Source organism: Dendropsophus ebraccatus, chromosome 3 (assembly GCF_027789765.1).
Source record: "Dendropsophus ebraccatus isolate aDenEbr1 chromosome 3, aDenEbr1.pat, whole genome shotgun sequence".
Taxonomy (NCBI): domain Eukaryota; kingdom Metazoa; phylum Chordata; class Amphibia; order Anura; family Hylidae; genus Dendropsophus; species Dendropsophus ebraccatus.
Window position 1 is genome coordinate 21,789,167 of NC_091456.1, and position 19,251 is coordinate 21,808,417.

Consider the following 19,251-nt stretch of genomic DNA (forward strand, 5'->3'; position numbering starts at 1 on the left):
AGGGAGGGGATATGTGGACATGTCACTGGTAAAGTGCTCGAGGGGATGTACATCTCACCCAGGTTAATACGTAGCGTGAGATGGTGAGTCCAGGAGGCATCTGTGCTCAGCAGTGTTATGCTGCTGAGCTATTATTTATTATTGCCGGGCCTGGACTTACATGGAATGGCAGGTAGGTTTTTGGTAGTGGGACTTGCCATTCCCTCCCCCCCGATCCAGGTCAGGTTTTGGGGTCAGGTGTTTCTGACCCTAATCAGCCTGACAAGGTAAAAGCCCTGCAGAGGATCCAGTGTTGGCTCTCAGCCAGGAGTGATCAGCCTGCATGCTGGTTCTCCTGGGAGCAAGGAATACTGCCGCCGCTGGGGCCACTTCATACCCTGCGATACCGCCTATTGAAGCATCAGATAGGTAACCTGCCTGTAAGTAAGCGCCCAGACGGGCAAGACCTTTTTGTTTTGTTCTTAAAAGCACGGTGCTGCTGTATTTATGTTTTCTGGACTGTTTATGCTGCAAATAAACGCCAAGCTTTTATTTTACAAAGCCAAGTCTGCTGTGAACTGTGTCCAAACACACCATCCCCCGGGAAGATCCCTACAATATATAATGGAAGTCAATGGAAAAACAGATCATCCATCTTTCCATCATTTTTTTTTGAAAAAACGGATTGCAAAAACGTAGTGTGAACCCAGCCTAACATTATTCCTTATGCACAGCACTAGTGTAGGTTACGTCATCGTGCTTATCAATGCGCAGGGTTTTGCCTTTTATAGTAACTTCTGAGCCATATTGAGAATGAATGATGCTAAGGAAATCTATGTCTACTTCGTGCATTCTTAAGGGATAACAACCTAAAAAGCTGATTACTATACATCTATATACGTGGATAAACAATGCCAGGACAAGGGACAGGAAATCCTACGTTCTGTTACTAAGAAAGTCGCACACAGTACAAATTCCATTAAAATGACAGCATCATTCTTTCTTAAAAGCCACTCATGTATTAAAGCGACTCTGTACCCACGATCCGCCCCCCCCCCAAACCACTTGTACCATTGGATAGCTGCTTTTAATCCTAGATCTGTCCTGGGGTCCATTCGGCAGGTGATGCAGTTATTGTCCTAATAAACTTTTAACATTGCAGCCCTGTGTCAAATTGGTGTGGCCTAGAATGTCTGTGCCCTAGGCTTGCACCGACTCTCTGTCCCTCCTCCCCATTAGGTATGCCCCTGATCAGGATTTCTCTCATTCATCACTAGCAACTGTGCTGAATAGTTAAGGCACATCTGGTCCCCGCTCCGGCTTGCTGAAGACATCGGGAACCGCCGGAGCCAGGATCAGGTGAAGTATCAGCTCCGGCGGCCGGGGGGTTAATGGGGAGGGCTGCAGACAAACTCGCAGCAGGGATGTACGTTTGTCTGCCATTAAAAGCATAGGGCCGGGATCTGCAGCGAGTCTCGCTGCAAAAACACAGCATGGAGACTCGCTGCAGACCCGCCAAGTGGGTTTGTAACCTAAAAGTTGTTTTTTTTTAGCACAATAATTGCATCACCTGCCCAGGACAGATTTTGGATTAAAAGCAGCTATCCGATGGTATAAGCAGTTTGGGGGGACAAATTGTGAGTAAAGAGTCGCTTTAAAGGGTTCACAACTATAATAAAATATTACCCCAAATGCTGGAACTAGGGCATGAAGAATACACTTCTGCCCTATGGGGTTAGTGTAATGCGCTCTCCTAAAATGGTGTATTCCTGTCCACAAAGAAAACTCTTTTAGGCTATGCTCACACGTCTTTTTATGCAAAATAACGGCCGCTGTTTTTAAAATAACAGATGTTATTTTACAATGACGGCCGACAATAATGTTCATGATCATTATTTACGTCCGTCATTATCTAACAACGGATGTTTCTTGCCTAAAAATGACGCTGTGTGATCATTATGACCTTATGATGGACGTCCAGAACGTTTTCTAGCACAGATCAATCAGGTTTTTCTTATTCCCTCACATGTTCAGACATATTCAGGTTAGGGCACATGTTATTAGACAGCATCTCCTGAATAATGGGGACGCTTGGGTAACTTAGCAGCACTCATCTATCTCCCCACCCTTTGCTTGACAAGCTGAGAGCAGGTTAATACAGATCACTCGGGACCTCAAATCTACCCAGGTTTGCTACCCTGACTGCCATTAATTCTAATCCTAGGCTTGGGTGTAAGGTTGACCACTATATCTTAAGCGGTCGTTCATTACTGTGATGGCAGTAATGGGCATTGCTCCATTAATACCAAACCAACTTAGACACAGAAGAATGGTGATATATATATACACACACACAGGGTGGTCCAAAAGTAGGTGGACAGTATGTGTAATAGGGTTATGAAGGGGAAGAGTTATAAAACAAGGTGTAAAGTGAAACTGGCTCAGTTGCCGCTAGCAACCAGATTCCACCTTTCATTCCTCACCGACTCTTTGGAAAATGAAAGGTGGAATCTGATTGGTTGCTAGGGGCAACTGAGCCAGTTTTACAGATCCACCTACAGAAACAGTGTCCCACTGAGGCCGGCAGGATTCAGCGGCAGATAATTCTGCCAATTTTACTGCGAATGAACTGGCCCTTATGGTTATTCTGGTTATTTTGTTAAAGGGGAACTATCGTCAGGTTAGAAGACTCTAACCTGCTGATATATCCCTATTGCGCATGAAGAGCTGAGGATGAAGGTATGTCTCTTACCTTCATCCTCTGTGCCGTTTTTGATATATAGCAGTTTATTACCTATATTAATGAGGCCTTTTATTGCACTGGGGATGGGATGCTGAGGATGAAGGTAAGTTTCATCGTTGGTGCTGTTTTCATGATCTTAGTTTATTTCCTATGTTAATGAGGTATTTTGGTGCACTGGGGCGGGACTACCACCTCTCCCCCAGTGCACCAACCCACCCCTGGCCGTCCAGCCTTGCTGACATTCGTTAGAAGCGACAGGCCACCTGGGGTAGATCTGTGCGCTGGGGGCAGTAGTCCTACCCCCAGTGTACCAAAACGCCTCATTAGCATAGGAAATAAACCCCTAATATCATTAAAACAGCACCACGGATGAAGGTAACTAACTTTATCCTCAGCTCCCTGTGCGCTATAGAGACATAACAGCAGGTTAGATTCTTCTTTAAGTTTCCCTTTAAGTGATGTATCCATGCTATTTCACCTACACATAATATTTACAAGCATGTGTAACTTTAGAAACACTCATAAAGCAACTTTACTACTTAAAGTCCTTATACACCTTCAATAAAAAGTTCTCCTTCCTGTTCTACCCACAGGAACGTCTGCAGCCTGTGTCGGCACTGGGTTCCACCAACAACGGCATCCTGTCAAAATGGGATCCTGATGTATATGTGAACATACAGGCGTGGGTCTGATTCATTTCAATGGCCAAAACGACAGCTGTCATTTTCCGCACCCGATGGAGGCTGAGGACTGAGGATATGGAACTGTATTATAGATGTGATAATCTACAAAGAACAGATGTAAATAATTACCTCCATCTAAGCACAGACTTGGATGAAGCCTCCTCTCCCAGTGTATGTACTCCCCTTCACCTCGCATATACTCTCCCTCCTACACGGGCTCTGCCCTGATGCTGCATACATTGTTATCATACCAGCACAACACACCATGTATTCCAGCGTTCTACTTTCTTTCCGGAATGCAAAACATCTGGGTACAAGTACATGTTTCCTTATCGTGTTTATGTGAACACTATATAACTATGCGCCAGTCATCTTCGTCTTAGACTACAATGAGTAATGTAATATCTCACGCTCACACTACAGATATGATAGTGAATAACATATCTACATCATATATATATATCAAAGTCTGAGAAAGTTAAAGAGATTGTCTCTTCTCAGAATACGTGGGGGGTCCCCGACTCTTCATCCCCATCAGACTAGATAAGCTAGGATAGTAAATATGGCAACAAAACACAGTAATCACTGAACTTGAGATCAGCGAAAAAATTCCAATGAAGTACTCGATCAATAGTCTCCACTGATGCCCCCAAAATTTTTAATATGCAAAACAAGAGTCCGTGGAGCCTCGGTTGTGAGTCTCAAAGCACGGGATAGCCAGATATCTGTAGCCTGTTGCCCCGGGGAGAGCACCACACCACCCTGATAGGTAGCCTCTTAAGTCCCACTCGGTTGCGAGTATTGGAACATGAATAGGGAAACGACAGGGTGGCCCCTTTTTGTCAATGTCTAACTCAAGGTGCGAGTATTGCGATCATGACAAGAACTTGCCAAGGCAGGCTTCCATCCACAGACAGCCATTTCGGGTATTTGCCCCTCATCAGTGTGGAGCAGGATTCTGGCTGGTTTGGGCAATGACAAATCAACCAACAAAACACAGTAATCACTGAACTCAAGGAGATCAGTGAAAAATTCCAATGAAGTACTCAATAAAGAGTCTCGACTGAAAAATTTAATTGGATGGATGCCTGCTTTGGCAAGACCTTGTCATGATCGCAATACTCGCACCTTGAGTTAGACATTGACAAAAAGGGGCCACCCTGTTGTTTTCCTATTTATGTTCCAATACTCGCAACCGAGTGGGACTTAAAGAGCTACCTATCAGGGTGGTGTGGTGCTCTCCCCATCATGGAGGCACCCTGTGGCAATAGGCTAGAGATATCTGGCCGGCCCGTGTTTTGAGACTCACAACCGAGGCTCCACGGACTCTTGTTTTGGATAGTAAATGTGGCACATGTTTTAGAATGACTTTTGTTATGCTCACTGTTTGCCTGTGTACTTATTACAATGTATTTGTACTATGTATCCTGTAAGTACCATTATTGTACCCTGTATATGGAAAAGAAAAAAATGTAAAAAAAAATATATGTACGAATTTGATAAAAAAAAAATATGTGAAGACCCCTTTTTCTGATCTGTACACGAGGGAAAAACTGCATGGGCACACAGCCTTAGAAAAGGGTGAGATTATACAGATGTCAGACTATCGGCTCTAATGGCCACATCTCCTGCAGTCTGTGTACTTTATTCGCACATCTGTGGTCTTGTCCTCAATTGCAGACAGAACATAGGACCAATAGATTTTAATGTGGAAGTGGAAGGATGGCAGTCTGAGGGTAGGTGGTGGATGGGTTCAGTAACAGGTAAATAGAAGAGCCAGGCACTCACCAATATGTTTGCTCATTTATTTAGGTGCAGCATGGGTAGGTTTACAGCAAGTACGCATTTCAGCCAAACATGGCCTTTATCAGCTTCTCTGGCAAAAAGGGCTGTAAACCTATACATGTTGTACTTTAATAAATAAGCCAACTTAATGGTGAGTGCCTGGCTCTTCTATTTAACAATAGGTTTCACTAGCCCTGTTCACATGTCCGTACGTGATCTGTGCAACATCTGTGCCTAGTTCGGACCTGAATTTGTGGCACAGATTGCTATATTCTAGACAGGAGCACTTCTGCTGCACATTCGTAGTGCAGTCCGTGGTCACAGACCAAACTATGGATGTGTGAATGAGACCTAGGGCCATGATCACATGCTGTAAGACACGGCTTGGTCACGGAACGGCCAGTCTCTGAAAAGATCATCCCGGTTGGTACTGCAGTACCGGTAGGATGATCTTTTCGGCCGCAGTGTTCTGATGCGGGCGCAGCTGTGTGCCCGCATCAGAACTCCCCACAGCACACTATGGAGCGAGCGGCCAGAGCTGCTCGCTCCATAGTGTGCACAGACATGGATTTCTGCGGTCGCTATTCAATGAATAGCAGGCGCAGAAAACTGACATGTCAGTTGTTTGCGGCGCCTTGAGAGATCCTGGACGGTATTCCTAGGCAGCAATGGACGTATATTTACGTATTAATCACGGCCGTTGTACAACGGACATGGTTTTATAAAAATATACGGTGTGTGAACATAGCCATAGACCTCATGTACATGTTCAGTGATCTTTCAAGACTGCATAATATGTTCACAACCGTTGTCCGCAATCTGCAAAAAATTCATCCATAATGCATTTGCAATCAGTATTTTTTTTTTTTTGTGCAAAAATTTTTAAAGTTAATAGAAGGTGATCCGTATTTTTTGTGGATATTACGGATGTAACAACCGGAACGTCCACAAAAAATGCAGATCCTATGAACTTCTCTTGACTAACTGTTTTGCAATGACAGTCCGCACTAGGACATGTCCGATTTTTTTTGCAGAATAAATTGTGGATCCGTAAAACTACGGATAGTGTGAACAACCCAATAGAAATCAACGGGCCCTTAATTTGTCTGACAAATTTACAGAAGGTGTGAATAAGGCCTTAGCAGGAGAGGCAGTCGGTTACATAACTGAAGGTAACCTTTCAGGAGCTTTCCCAATAGTCCATGATAGGTTATGGTCTACGGCCGTGACCAATATTTTATGGGGCAAAAAAATTCTGATGATGGCCTCGATAGGTGCACTTGTAATTACTATGTCTAACTACTGATTATATATATGAACTGCAGGAAGATCACTGGGAGCGACTAGTCGTGGAGAACCTGAAATACGAGCCACCACTGTCCAGCCAGGAGACTCCTTGCAATTCTTAAGGAATTTTAAATAATACATGATGGTACAAATAATTCATTGCAATTGCAGATTAGTCTTTAGTGGAACAAGGAGTAGTAAGCTACCGGTGTTACTTTACATCTTTACTGAAACAATATGCACTCGACATGTCACTACTTGGGTGACGGGGAGCCCTCCAGCGACTGTCAAAAGAGCAATAATAAAGTCCCAGGATTGTGGGAACATCTGCACTGTAAACGTATGACAAAGCAAAAACTTATCAAGTCGGTCGAGTTCTGAAAATAACTTCCAGTAAGATTTAGCTGCTAGGCAGGTTGCTCTGGAATCGCATACTCCACATCTCATACCTGACATCACCTCTGCTCATAGCCATAAACTTTTCACATTTGACACCGTGACTACTATGCTTCATCATGGTACTCTTATATATAGTAAGGGGTGTGATAATCTGATTTTAGATAATGCAGACCATTCTCTGTGTCATTCTTACTTATTGTCTTTAATGTTGGCTGCTCTTCCAATACACCTCCTTTTTGCTTATGCTTATGTTATGCAGGTATTAGAAAAAAAAACATGGCTGCCTTCTTTTAAAAACAGTGCCACACCTGGTGGTTGTCTGGGGTTACAACTACTGTGGTTTTCCAAAAGTAAGACAGGGCCTTTCTCTGAAAAATGGCTAGGGCTTATTTTCAGGGAAACACAGTATGCCCCTATACAATAGCCCCACTCTATAAGGTAGTTAGCCTCTATACTGTAAGTCCCCCTGTAGTTAGGCCTTCATACTATATAATCCTCCCCCCTGTAGTTCTTCTCCCATACTGTATACATCTCCTCTCTGCAGGTAGTCCCCATACTGTATACATCTCCTCTCTGCAGGTAGTCCCCATACTGTATACATCTCCTCTCTGCAGGTAGTCCACATACTGTATACATCTCCTCTCTGCAGGTAGTCCCCATACTGTATACATCTCCTCTCTGCAGGTAGTCCCCATACTGTATACATCCCCCCTCTGCAGGTAGTCCCCATACTGTATACATCTCCTCTCTGCAGGTAGTCCCCATACTGTATACATCTCCTCTCTGCAGGTAGTCCCCATACTGTATACATCTCCTCTCTGCAGGTAGTCCCCATACTGCATACATCCTCCCTCTGCTATAAGGCCTTCCATACTATATACCTTCCTCACTCTTTTTTTAGCTGTTCCCCCATACTGTATACATCCCCCCTCTGCAGATAGCCCCCATACTGTATACATCCCCCCTCTTCAGATAGCCCCCATACTGTATACATCGCCCCTCTGAAGGTAGTCCCCATACTGTATACCTCCCTACCCCTCTGTAGCTTTTCCCCCATTCCCCCTCCCTAGACTCTCTACAGGTACTCCCCATACTGTATACCTCCCTACCCCTCTGTAGCTGTTCTCCTATACTGTATACATCAACCCCCTGCTGGTAGCCCCCATTCTGTATACCTCCCCCTGTTTTGGGAGACAGTGTCAAACAGACTTCACTTTGTACCTTTCCACTTTTTCAATCTGTTATCTATAGACACATCCCCTAAGGCTCCTTTCACACCTGCCACACACTATTGGATACAGTTTCATGTAGTAGACTTTTTTTTTAGCTCTGTAAAAAACGTGCCTAATCTCATATGTCCAAGAAGGAGCATGAAAAGGTCCGGTTGTATATGGGATTTGCATAGAACTCTTAGGTGTTTGGTTCCAATGGACGTTTGGTTCCGAAGAACCACGAAAGGAGTTACCTCTAAAATAAATAACTTATAATGCAGCTGCATTACAGGCACGTAAAACCAGCATTATGGGTCAGAGCCTGTACGCCAATGGGAGGGTAAGCTGCAGCGAGAGAGCTGTGGCCGCGGCTTATCTCTTCCAAAACAAAAGGGACGGGCGGTGATTTTCTCCACCGACATCATCTCTCAGTGGATGGTCAGGAGAGCCCCATACACAGTATACTGATGGCAGAAGCAGCAGGTATGGCCATCAAAAGTCTAAAGTGTATGGTGACCTCTAGACTTCAATCCTGTAGGAAGCTATAGAACCTTCACATCAGTCTCTTCACCAAACAGGCTTCACATTATGTTAAAGGGATTGTCCATAATAAAAAAAAAGTGGGTCTGTCCTATTTTCAAGACCACACTTGGCCTAGTGGGGCAATTGGAAGAGAAGGTCAGCTCAATTGACTTTAATGAGGACGAGTTGCAATAAAAGACACAGCTCATGATATGGCCTCCTGCCTACGACCATAGTGGTCGCACCAAACCATTTATCCGTTGGCATGGATGGTCTATGGAGTGTCATCCCTGAGCCGCCCACACACATGTACTGTGCACTCAATATGGGACTCAAGTATCGGAGCCCGAACCATATAATGACATGTCCTATGAAATCCATGGCCATTGGCCCATAGAAAATATGGGCCCTATACTGTGCACAGCCTATGACCTATGACTGCGCCCCTGTATTCCAAGACTCCCTAGGGCTGCACCCAACTTCTTCAGCCACTGACTTGCGCTCATCTCTATCCATGAATATACAAGAAGAAGCAATGCCCATGCAAGATCACCAATATCTTGAGTAAGACACCACAATGTGAGCACACATACATACATACACTCACCGGCCACTTTATTAGGTACACCTGCCCAACTGCACGTTACCACTTAATTTCTAATCAGCCAATCACATGGCGGCAACTCAATGCATTTAGGCATGTAGACATGGTCAAGACAATCTCCTGCAGTTCCAACCGAGCATCAGTATGGGGAAGAAAGGTGATTTGAGGGCCTTTGAACGTGGCATGGTTGTTGGTGCCAGAAGGGCTGGTCTGAGTATTTCAGAAACTGCTGATCTATTGGGATTTTCACGCACAACCATCTCTAGGGTTTACAGAGAATGGTCCGAAAAAGAAAAAAACATCCAGTGAGCGTCAGTTCTGTGGGCGGAAATGCCTTGTTGATGCCAGAGGTCAGAGGAGAATGGGCAGACTGGTTCGAGCTGATAGAAAGGCAACAGTGACTCAAATAGCCAACCGTTACAACCAAGGTAGGCAGAAGAGCATCTCTGAACGCACAGTACCTCCAACTTTGAGGCACATGGGCTACAGCAGCAGAAGACCACACCGGGTGCCACTCCTTTCAGCTAAGAACAGGAAACTGAGGCTACAATTTGCACAAGCTCATCGAAATTGGACAGTAGAAGATTGGAAAAACGTTGCCTGATCTGATGAGTCTCGATTTCTGCTGCGACATTCGGATGGTAGGGTCAGAATTTGGCGTCAACAACATGAAAGCATGGATCCATCCTGCCTTGTATCAACGGTTCACGCTGGTGGTGGTGGTGTCATGGTGTGGGGAATATTTTCTTGGCACTCTTTGGGCCCCTTGGTACCAATTGAGCATCGTTGCAACGCCACAGCCTACCTGAGTATTGTTGCTGACCATGTCCATCCCTTTATGACCACAATGTACCCAACATCTGATGGCTACTTTCAGCAGGATAATGCGCCATGTCATAAAGCTAGAATCATCTCAGACTGGTTTCTTGAACATGACAATGAGTTCACTGTACTCAAATGGCCTCCACAGTCACCAGATCTCAATCCAATAGAGCATCTTTGGGATGTGGTGGAACGGGAGATTCCCATCATGGATGTGCAGCCGACAAATCTGCGGCAACTGTGTGATGCCATCATGTCAATATGGACCAAAATCTCTGAGGAAGCTTCCAGCACCTTGTTGTATCTATGCCACTAAGAATTGAGGCAGTTCTGAAGGCAAAAGGGGGTCCAACCCGTTACTAGCATGGTGTACCTAATAAAGTGGCTGCTGAGTGTATAAGTGAATGGGGATAGCCATGTGACCAGGAGCGCTGCTGCGCAGGAAGAATTTACAAGGGGATACAGAATTAAATCAATCACTGTCCCTTCCTTCTCAGGATTAGTGGGGTCCCAAAGGTCGAACCCCCAAGATCATAAAGTGATGGCATATCCTGGCAATATGCTCTGACTTTACAGGATGGGAGTAATCCTTTAAATCCTTTAAAGAAGTACATAAGCTTTTTACCATATGTTAAAAGAATCTTTTAATTCGCACAAAACAAGAACTATCAGTCCTACTAGTACACTACTATATACGAGTTCTACAAAAAGAAATCTGGGCATAATCAAAGCATTTAAAGGGGTTGTCCAGCCAAAATCTTTTTCTTTCAAATCAACCGGTTTCAGAAAATTATATAGATTTGTAATTTACTTCTTTTTAAAACTCTGCAGTCTTCCAGTTCTTATCAGCTGCTGTATATCCTGCAGGAAGTGGTGTATTCTTTCCAGTCTGACACAGTGCTCTCTGCTGCCACCTCTGTCCATGTCAGGAACTGTCCAGAGCAGCAACAAATTCCCATAGAAAACCTCTCCTGCTCTGAACAGTTCCTGTCTCAGATGTCAGAGTTAAAAGAAAACAACATTTCCTGCAGGGCATACAGCAGTTGATAAGTATGGGAAGAATAGTTTTTTTTTTAAAAATAAAAGTAAATTACAAATCTGTATAAATATCTGAAACCAGTTGATTTGAAAAAAAAAGAATTTTTGCTGGATAACCACTTTTAACAGTATATAATAACAGTATAACAATGTAAGGCTATGTTCACACAACGTATTTTCGTAAAACCACAGCCGTTGTACAACGGCCGTGAATATTACGAAAATATACGTTACCTTGCTGTCTATGGGATCGCGGCTGTAGAGTATACACATGGTATACGCTCCAGCCGGGATCCCTAGCGGCGCTGCAAGCAACAGACATGTCAGTTTTCTGCGGCCCCTATTCAGTGAATAGTGTCCATAGAAAACCCTTTCAGTGCACACTATGGAGCGAGCGGCTCCGGGCGCTCGCTCCATAGTGTGCAGTGGGGAGTACTGATGTGGCCGCGCAGAGATGCGCCTGCATCAGAACTCTGCTGCTGCAAAGATCATCCGCTGCAATGATCTTTTCAGAGACCGGACGTTCCATGACCCGGCAGGGTCACAGAATGGCCGGTCTCATACGTTGTATGAACATAGCCTAGGGCTGTATCATCTAATTACAAATATACAACCTTTTGCTTATAATTCTGATACTAAAAATACGTATGTGATCCATACAGCAGCCAGGCCTCCACTACATGCCCCAGCACAGCTTTCTAGGTGTTATCCGGCCGTTCTCAGGACATAACAAAGGAATAAGCAGTTGAGTAATACAGCGGTGCCAGATAAACAGCGAGCGCCGGCTGGATAATCAGGAACAGTCGCTCGGACCCATCAAAGACTAGGAAAGGTGTAACACATCCAATGATAACAAGGCTGCTGAACTGACAGCTACAAACAAGGCTTATTCTAAAACGCCTTCTATTCTGTCAATTATTTACTTACAGAACCATCCGGGCATCCCTAATGGGTCTATGGAGCGCCCTCCCGGCCTGTTCTGCCAGTATAGACAGGAGGGCAGGGGTGCTGGAGAAGTCTGGGGCACCACACCTATTATAAATCACTGAGCTTCAGTGCATCTAGTAAATCTTATTTATAAGGCTATAAAGGGATATATAAATTTATATATATAATTCCATGACACTTCTGACAATTTTTTCCCTACATAATTACTGTAGAGGAAACTTCTTTTGCTGTTTTCTAGACCAGACCCCATCTAACCTTGGTGGGTAATACAGTCCTAAGGCATTCAATGTAGACAAATCCTTTAACTCTAAGGGTAGGTTCACACTACGGAATCCGCGCGGCGAGGTTCCGGCGGATTCCGTCTCTCGTACCGGCTTGCGGCTGCGCGCATCTCCACCCATGCCGTATACTTCAATCTATGCACAGGCGGATTCCGCCATCAGTCCTAAGTGCATAGAATGGAGTCTATGGCACGGACGGAGATGCCCGCTGCCGTGAGCGGGTATGAGTGACGGAATCCCCGTGGATTTCCATTATATGTCAATAGGAATAAGGCAGGGGTAGGGAACCTTGGCTCTCCAGCTGTTACAAAACTACAACTCCCATCACGCCTGGACAGCCAAAGCTAAAGCTTTGGCTGTCCAGGCATGACCGGAGTTGTATTTTTGCAACAGCCGCAGAGCCAAGGTTCCCTACCCCTGGAATAAGACAACTGGGAAATAAGGATATAAACAAGGGTACAGATAATATAGAAAAATGCTATAACAACATTTCTTGAACCTATTAGGTGAGTACAAAGTTGACTGTAAAAATACAAAGTTTAAAGGGAACCTGTGACCAAGACAATGCTATCTAATCTATCACCACCATGTTATAGAGCAGGAGGAGCTGAGCGGATTGATATATATGTTTGTGGGAAAAGATTCAGTATAACTTGTTACATGTTGATTGAAATCCCTGCTCATTGTGTGTAAGGAGTCCAGTGGGCGGAGTCACTCAATGGACTGGACTCTTTAGCATGGAAACATCAGAGATTTCAATCAAAAAATTACAAGTTATACTGAATCTTTACCATAAAGATATATATTAATCTGCTCAGCTCCTTCTGCTCTATAACATGATGCCGATAGATTAGGTAGTATTTTCATGATGACAGGTTCCCTTTAAGACATATAAGACTGTGTTTACACAAGCAGTAACACAATGAAACTAAAACGCATATGATCATCATATGTGTGCACACTACCAAATTAAGCAAGGGATTTCAAGCGGAGTCTGCGTGACGGGTTCCGCTTACAGTTCCACCTGTCCCATTGACTCAATGTAGTTTCTCAAGCACAATCCGCAATTTTTTTTTTTAATTCAACAATAATATGGATCGCTTATAATACCCTGCACTGATATAATGTGTTCAGCTATACAGTGTTGGTTCTATCAAGGGCTGCAAGTTCTATGTTCCCAAGCTGGGCAACTCATCCATAATACGACCAGTCACCAGTGGCTCTGAATGGGACGGCATTCACAGTAGTAAATCTTTACCAGTGAATCTGCCGTCCGACATACAGCACGACCTATATTTACTTTCTGATGGCTCTTTAACCTCTCAACAATGGTGGTCATGGCACCGGCTGCCAGTTTTGACCTTCTCACCTGTCTTTCTCTATAAATAAAGTACTACACGGCCTCCTTCACACACATTTGTAGGTATTTTTCTGAAAAACAGCAGGATTTTATAAACTTTCACAAGTATTTTTATTTTTATTTTTTTATTTTTTAGAGAAGCCCATAAAAAAATAAAAAATATAAAACACCTTTAGGTTCATACGTACAGGATCTGCAGCAGATTTCATGGCCCACAGTTACTTTGCATTTAATCTGCAACTTCAAATCTGCGCCATCAAATCTGCTGCAGATCCTGTACGTGTGAACGCACCCTTGGGAAGATTTATCAAACATGGTGTGCAGTGAAACTGGCTCAGTTGCCCCTAGCAACCAATCAGATTTCACCTTTTATTCCTCGCAGACTCTTTGGGAAATTAAAGGTGGAATCTGATTGGTTGCTAGGGGCAACTGAGCCAGTTTCACTTTACACCAATAGCCCATTTCTATTTGCCACCTAGCATGGAAGGCATCTCTCCATCTGGTGGGAGTTGAACATCATAAGTAAGATTTAAAGGGGTATTCTGGTGAGGTAAATACCCCTTTTCCTTTTCCAATTCACTCCATATTTGTTATTATCTTTTCAGTCTCCTTCCCCCAGTTCTGAGCTGCTGCTTTCTGCTGAAGACATAGAAAGCTGTGTGTGTGCTGTTCTCTCCATCTCCGCCTTGGCTCTAAACGGGTTCATTTGCACATTTATTGGAAAAGAGCGTCGAGGAGAAAAATAAGAAGAGCAGCATCGGAATCATTACCTATCCAGCTACCAGTACCTATCAGCAGGTTTGTATGTATGGGCTGGGAGTGATAGAAATTCTGCCCCCTTGTTCACAGAGAGATAAGCAGTCTGGCTGCTGCTTAACCCTCCCCATAGAGATCACATGAAGGTGCATGTGTATGAGGAGGATCACACAGCAACCAATCAACGCTCAGCTTTCATTTTACCAAAGGATAAAATCTGTGCTGGGATTGGTCCCAGATAACAGTGATCATAATGATATAGGGAGGACTGGGTACAGTATTAGCTGGCATGTATAGGTGTATAGGGAGGACTGGGTACAGCGTTAGCTGGCATGTATAGGTGTATAGGGAGGACTGGGTACAGTATTAGCTGGCATGTATAGGGAGGACTGGGTACAGTATTAGCTGGCATGTATAGGTGTATAGGGAGGACTGGGTACAGCATTAGCTGGCATATATAGGTGTATAGGAAGGACTGGGTACAGTAATAGCTGGCATGTATAGGTGTAAAGGGAGGACTGGGTACAGCATTAGCTGGCACGTATAGGGAGGACTGGGTACAGTATTAGCTAGCATATATAGGGAGGACTGGGTACAGCATTAGCTGGCATGTATAGATGTATAGGGAGGACTGGGTACAGCATTAGCTGGCATGTATAGGTGTATAGGGAGGACTGGGTACACCGTTAGATGGCATGTATAGGTGTATAGGGAGGACTGGGTACAGCATTAGCTGGCATGTATAGGGAGGACTGGGTACAGTGTTAGCTGGCATGTATAGGTGTATAGGGAGGACTGGGTACAGTATTAGCTGGCATGTATAGGTGTATAGGGAGGACTGGGCACAGTTTTAGCTGGCATGTATAGGTGTATAGGGAGGACTGGGTACAGTATTAGCTGGCATATATAGGTGTATAGGGAGGACTGGGCATAGTATTAGCTGGCATGTATAGGTGTATAGGGAGGACTGGGTACAGCATTAGATGGCATGTATAGGTGTATAGGGAGGACTGGGTACAGTATTAGCTGGCATGTAGGGAGGACTGGGTACAGTATTAGCTGGCATATATAGGTGTATAGGGAGGACTGGGTACAGCATTAGCTGGCATATATAGGTGTATAGGGAGGACTGAGTACAGCGTTAGATGGCATGTATAGGTGTATAGGGAGGACTGGGTACACCGTTAGATGGCATGTATAGGTGTATAGGGAGGACTGGGTACAGCATTAGATGGCATGTATAGGGAGGACTGAGTACAGTATTAGCTGGCATGTATAGGTGTATAGGGAGGACTGGGTACAGCATTAGCTGGCATGTATAGATGTATAGGGAGGACTGGGTACAGTGTTAGCTGGCATGTATAGGTGTATAGGGAGGACTGGGTACAGCATTAGCTGGCATGTATAGGTGTATAGGGAGGACTGGGTACAGCATTAGCTGGCATGTATAGGGAGGACTGGGTACAGTATTAGCTGGCATGTATAGGTGTATAGGGAGGACTGGGTACAGTGTTAGCTGGCATGTATAGGTGTATAGGGAGGACTGGGTACAGTGTTAGCTGGCATGTATAGGTGTATAGAGAAGACTAGGTACAGCATTAGCTGGCACTATAAGCTGAATAGTTTTATTTTAAGCCACATTCGTTGTATTGCAGCTCTTTGAACTAGAACTCTGACAATGTCGCCCTTGGACCAAAAAAAAAAAAAAGCTATTCATGAAATAAAGGAAAACGACAAACAAGGCTGATGTAAGGACTTCATAGAGATAATAAAATAGATCATTACCATCATACCGCAGGCTACACATATCACACGTCTCGGTTACCGATATAACATGACTTTGCTACAGGGGGTTTAGCACCCATCACCCAGTTGTGACCCTATCTATAATATATTCAGTGAGTGATATAGCTCCAGGGCCCACATTCCTGCAAATGATAAATGGTCTGGCAATTCTGCTCTCCACGTGCATCGTATTAGGGTTCAGGCCATACACCACCTGTACACTACTACAGGGTCCCAGGAGAGTGCACCATACACTTCTATCAGTGCAAATACTACTGCAGGATCCCAGGAGAGTGCACCATACAGTTCTATCAGTGCAAACACTACTACAGGGTCCCAGGAGAGTGCACCATACAGTTCTATCAGTGCAAACACTACTACAGGGTCCCAGGAGAGTGCACCATACAGTTCTATCAGTGCAAACACTACTACAGGGTCCCAGGAGAGTGCACCATACACTTCTATCAGTGCAAACACTACTACAGGGTCCCAGGAGAGTGCACCATACACTTCTATCAGTGCAAACACTACTACAGGGTCTACAGTCGTATATTACTAGGAATGGGATACAGGCATTAGGGGGCTGCAGTTACTGCCGGTTGTATACTGCACAATGCTGTTTCTAGAATATATATCACAGATGCAGATATTATTGTTATTATAAGGGCTGGAGGTATATACAGAAGTGTGTGGAGTATATTGCAGAGGATAGCTGAACATGCATACCATTATTACAGCCATCAGTAAGGGTGAGACCTTTGTATTATTGGCTGTTCTGTATATAGGGATGGCATACATTTATTTCTGGTGTCCTGTATATAAGGATAGCATACATGTATTATTGGCTGTTCTGTATATAGAGATGACATACATTTATTACTGTCAGTCCTGTGTCAGGATGGCATACATATATTATTGGTTGCTTGTATATAGGGATGAGATCCATGTCTGCTGTATATAAGGATGAGGAGATACATGTCTGCTGTATATAAGGATGAGGAGATACATCTCTGCTGTATATAAGGATGAGGAGATACATCTCTGCTGTATATAAGGATGAGGAGATACATCTCTGCTGTATATAAGGATGAGGAGATACATCTCTGCTGTATATAAGGATGAGGAGATACATCTCTGCTGTATATAAGGATGAGGAGATACATCTCTGCTGTATATAAGGATGGGGATATACATGTCTGCTGTATATAAGGATGAGGAGATACACGTCTGCTGTATATAAGGATGAGGAGATACACGTCTGCTGTATATAAGGATGAGGAGATACATCTCTGCTGTATATAAGGATGAGGAGATACATCTCTGCTGTATATAAGGATGAGGAGATACACGTCTGCTGTATATAAGGATGAGGAGATACATCTCTGCTGTATATAAGGATGAGGAGATACAAGTCTGCTGTATATAAGGATGAGGAGATACACGTCTACTGTATATAAGGATGAGGAGATACATCTCTGCTGTATATAGGGATGGGGAGATACATGTCTGCTGTATATAAGGATGGGTGATCCTTGGAATACTGGGATCCCTCCCAGTCTATCTTCCCTCCCCTAACAGATGATGAACGGGTTAAATCCTCCTCCAGATGCCATCTTCTTCCCTCGCTCATCCAATATGTCCATATATTTATATATATATATACCAGGGAGGCAGTAAGGAGGCCACACAGCCCCCATGCTGGGTAACATGACAGCCATACTGGGTGATCAGCCCTGCCAGGAGGGTATACAGCAGGCTCTATACAGCAGCCATGGTTGGCAGGATCTCTGGTGCCCTGGTTGGCAGGATCCCTGGTGCCATGGTTGGCAGGATCCCTGGTGCCATGGTTGGCAGGATCCCTGGTGCCATGGTTGGCAGGATCTCTGGTGCCCTGGTTGACAGGATCCCTGGTGCTATGGTTGGCAGGATCCCTGGTGCCATGGTTGACAGGATCCCTGGTGCCATGGTTGGCAGGATCCCTGGTGCCATGGTTGGCAGGATCCCTGGTGCCATGGTTGGCAGGATCCCTGGTGCCATGGTTGGCAGGATCCCTGGTGCCATGGTTGGCAGGATCCCTGGTGCCATGGTTGGCAGGATCCCTGGTGCCCTGGTTGGCAGGATCCCTGGTGCCATGGTTGGCAGGATCCCTGGTGCCCTGGTTGGCAGGATCCCTGGTGCCATGGTTGGCAGGATCCCTGGTGCCCTGGTTGGCAGGATCCCTGGTGCCATGGTTGGCAGGATCCCTGGTGCCCTGGTTGGCAGGATCCCTGGTGCCATGGTTGGCAGGATCCCTGGTGCCCTGGTTGGCAGGATCCCTGGTGCCATGGTTGGCAGGATCCCTGATGGGAGCCATGATCCCGATGTGCTGGCTACCTGTCACCCTCCATGATGTCTCCCTGGCACTGCCTGCAGCCTCAGCTCCTATGCATGCACAATAAGACAGATAGCGGGCCCTTACCTCCTTCTCCTCTGTGGGGGGACCCGAGAGGCCGCAGGAATCCAGCAGAGAGAGGGGAGAGAGGAAAGAGACAGGTCAGGGCTGAGATCAGACGGCTCCCCCCTCCTCACCCCCCCGGGCCCCCAGCTCCTCACCCCCCCGGGCCCCCAGCTCCTCACCTGTCTTGAGCAGCTTGCTCTTGTACCTGATGCTGGTGCTCATGGTGTGCAGTGCTGTGATGGTGTCCAGTGAGGGGCAGTGTGGATGCGGGGACGAGCAGCGCACTGGCTTCTTTGTGCTGCGCCCTTACAATAGACTCCTAGGGATAAGGAGAGCAGGCTGCTGCTGCATTACTGAGCTCACGGGACGCAGCCATTGGCTGAGCCTGTCCCAGCCCACAGCAGGCAGCCAATCAGGTGCCGCGAGTAGCCAGGCCGGCCCCTCCCCCCACTGTCTGCTCTCTCCTGGTGCTGCTGCTGCTGCTGTGTCAATGTGCGCTCTCCTCTATTTACTAATGGCCGAGTGTGCCCGGGCCCCATACTGTGGTGTCCTATAGGCTGCCCCATACTGTACTGTCCTATAGGCTGCCCCATACTGTGGTGTCCTATAGG

General features: G+C 45.4%; 1 protein-coding gene across 3 annotated transcripts in view; it reads right to left on the reverse strand.

Moving 5' to 3' along the window:
* Positions 1-18,945, reverse strand: part of SEPTIN5 (septin 5) — a 60,287-nt gene extending 41,342 nt beyond the window's left edge. For 2 of the 3 annotated variants that reach the window (XM_069961090.1, XM_069961089.1), the window contains exons 1-2: positions 18,820-18,945; positions 18,662-18,672 (exon numbers count right to left, since the gene is read on the reverse strand). In XM_069961090.1, coding sequence (XP_069817191.1) covers positions 18,662-18,672; positions 18,820-18,862 — 54 coding nt within the window. In that variant the 5' untranslated portion in view covers positions 18,863-18,945. Of the gene's footprint in view, positions 1-3,534; positions 3,557-18,661; positions 18,673-18,819 lie in introns of those variants that run through there. The other variant, XM_069961092.1, reaches the window with a different exon arrangement.
* Between the last annotated feature and the right edge of the window lie 306 nt (positions 18,946-19,251).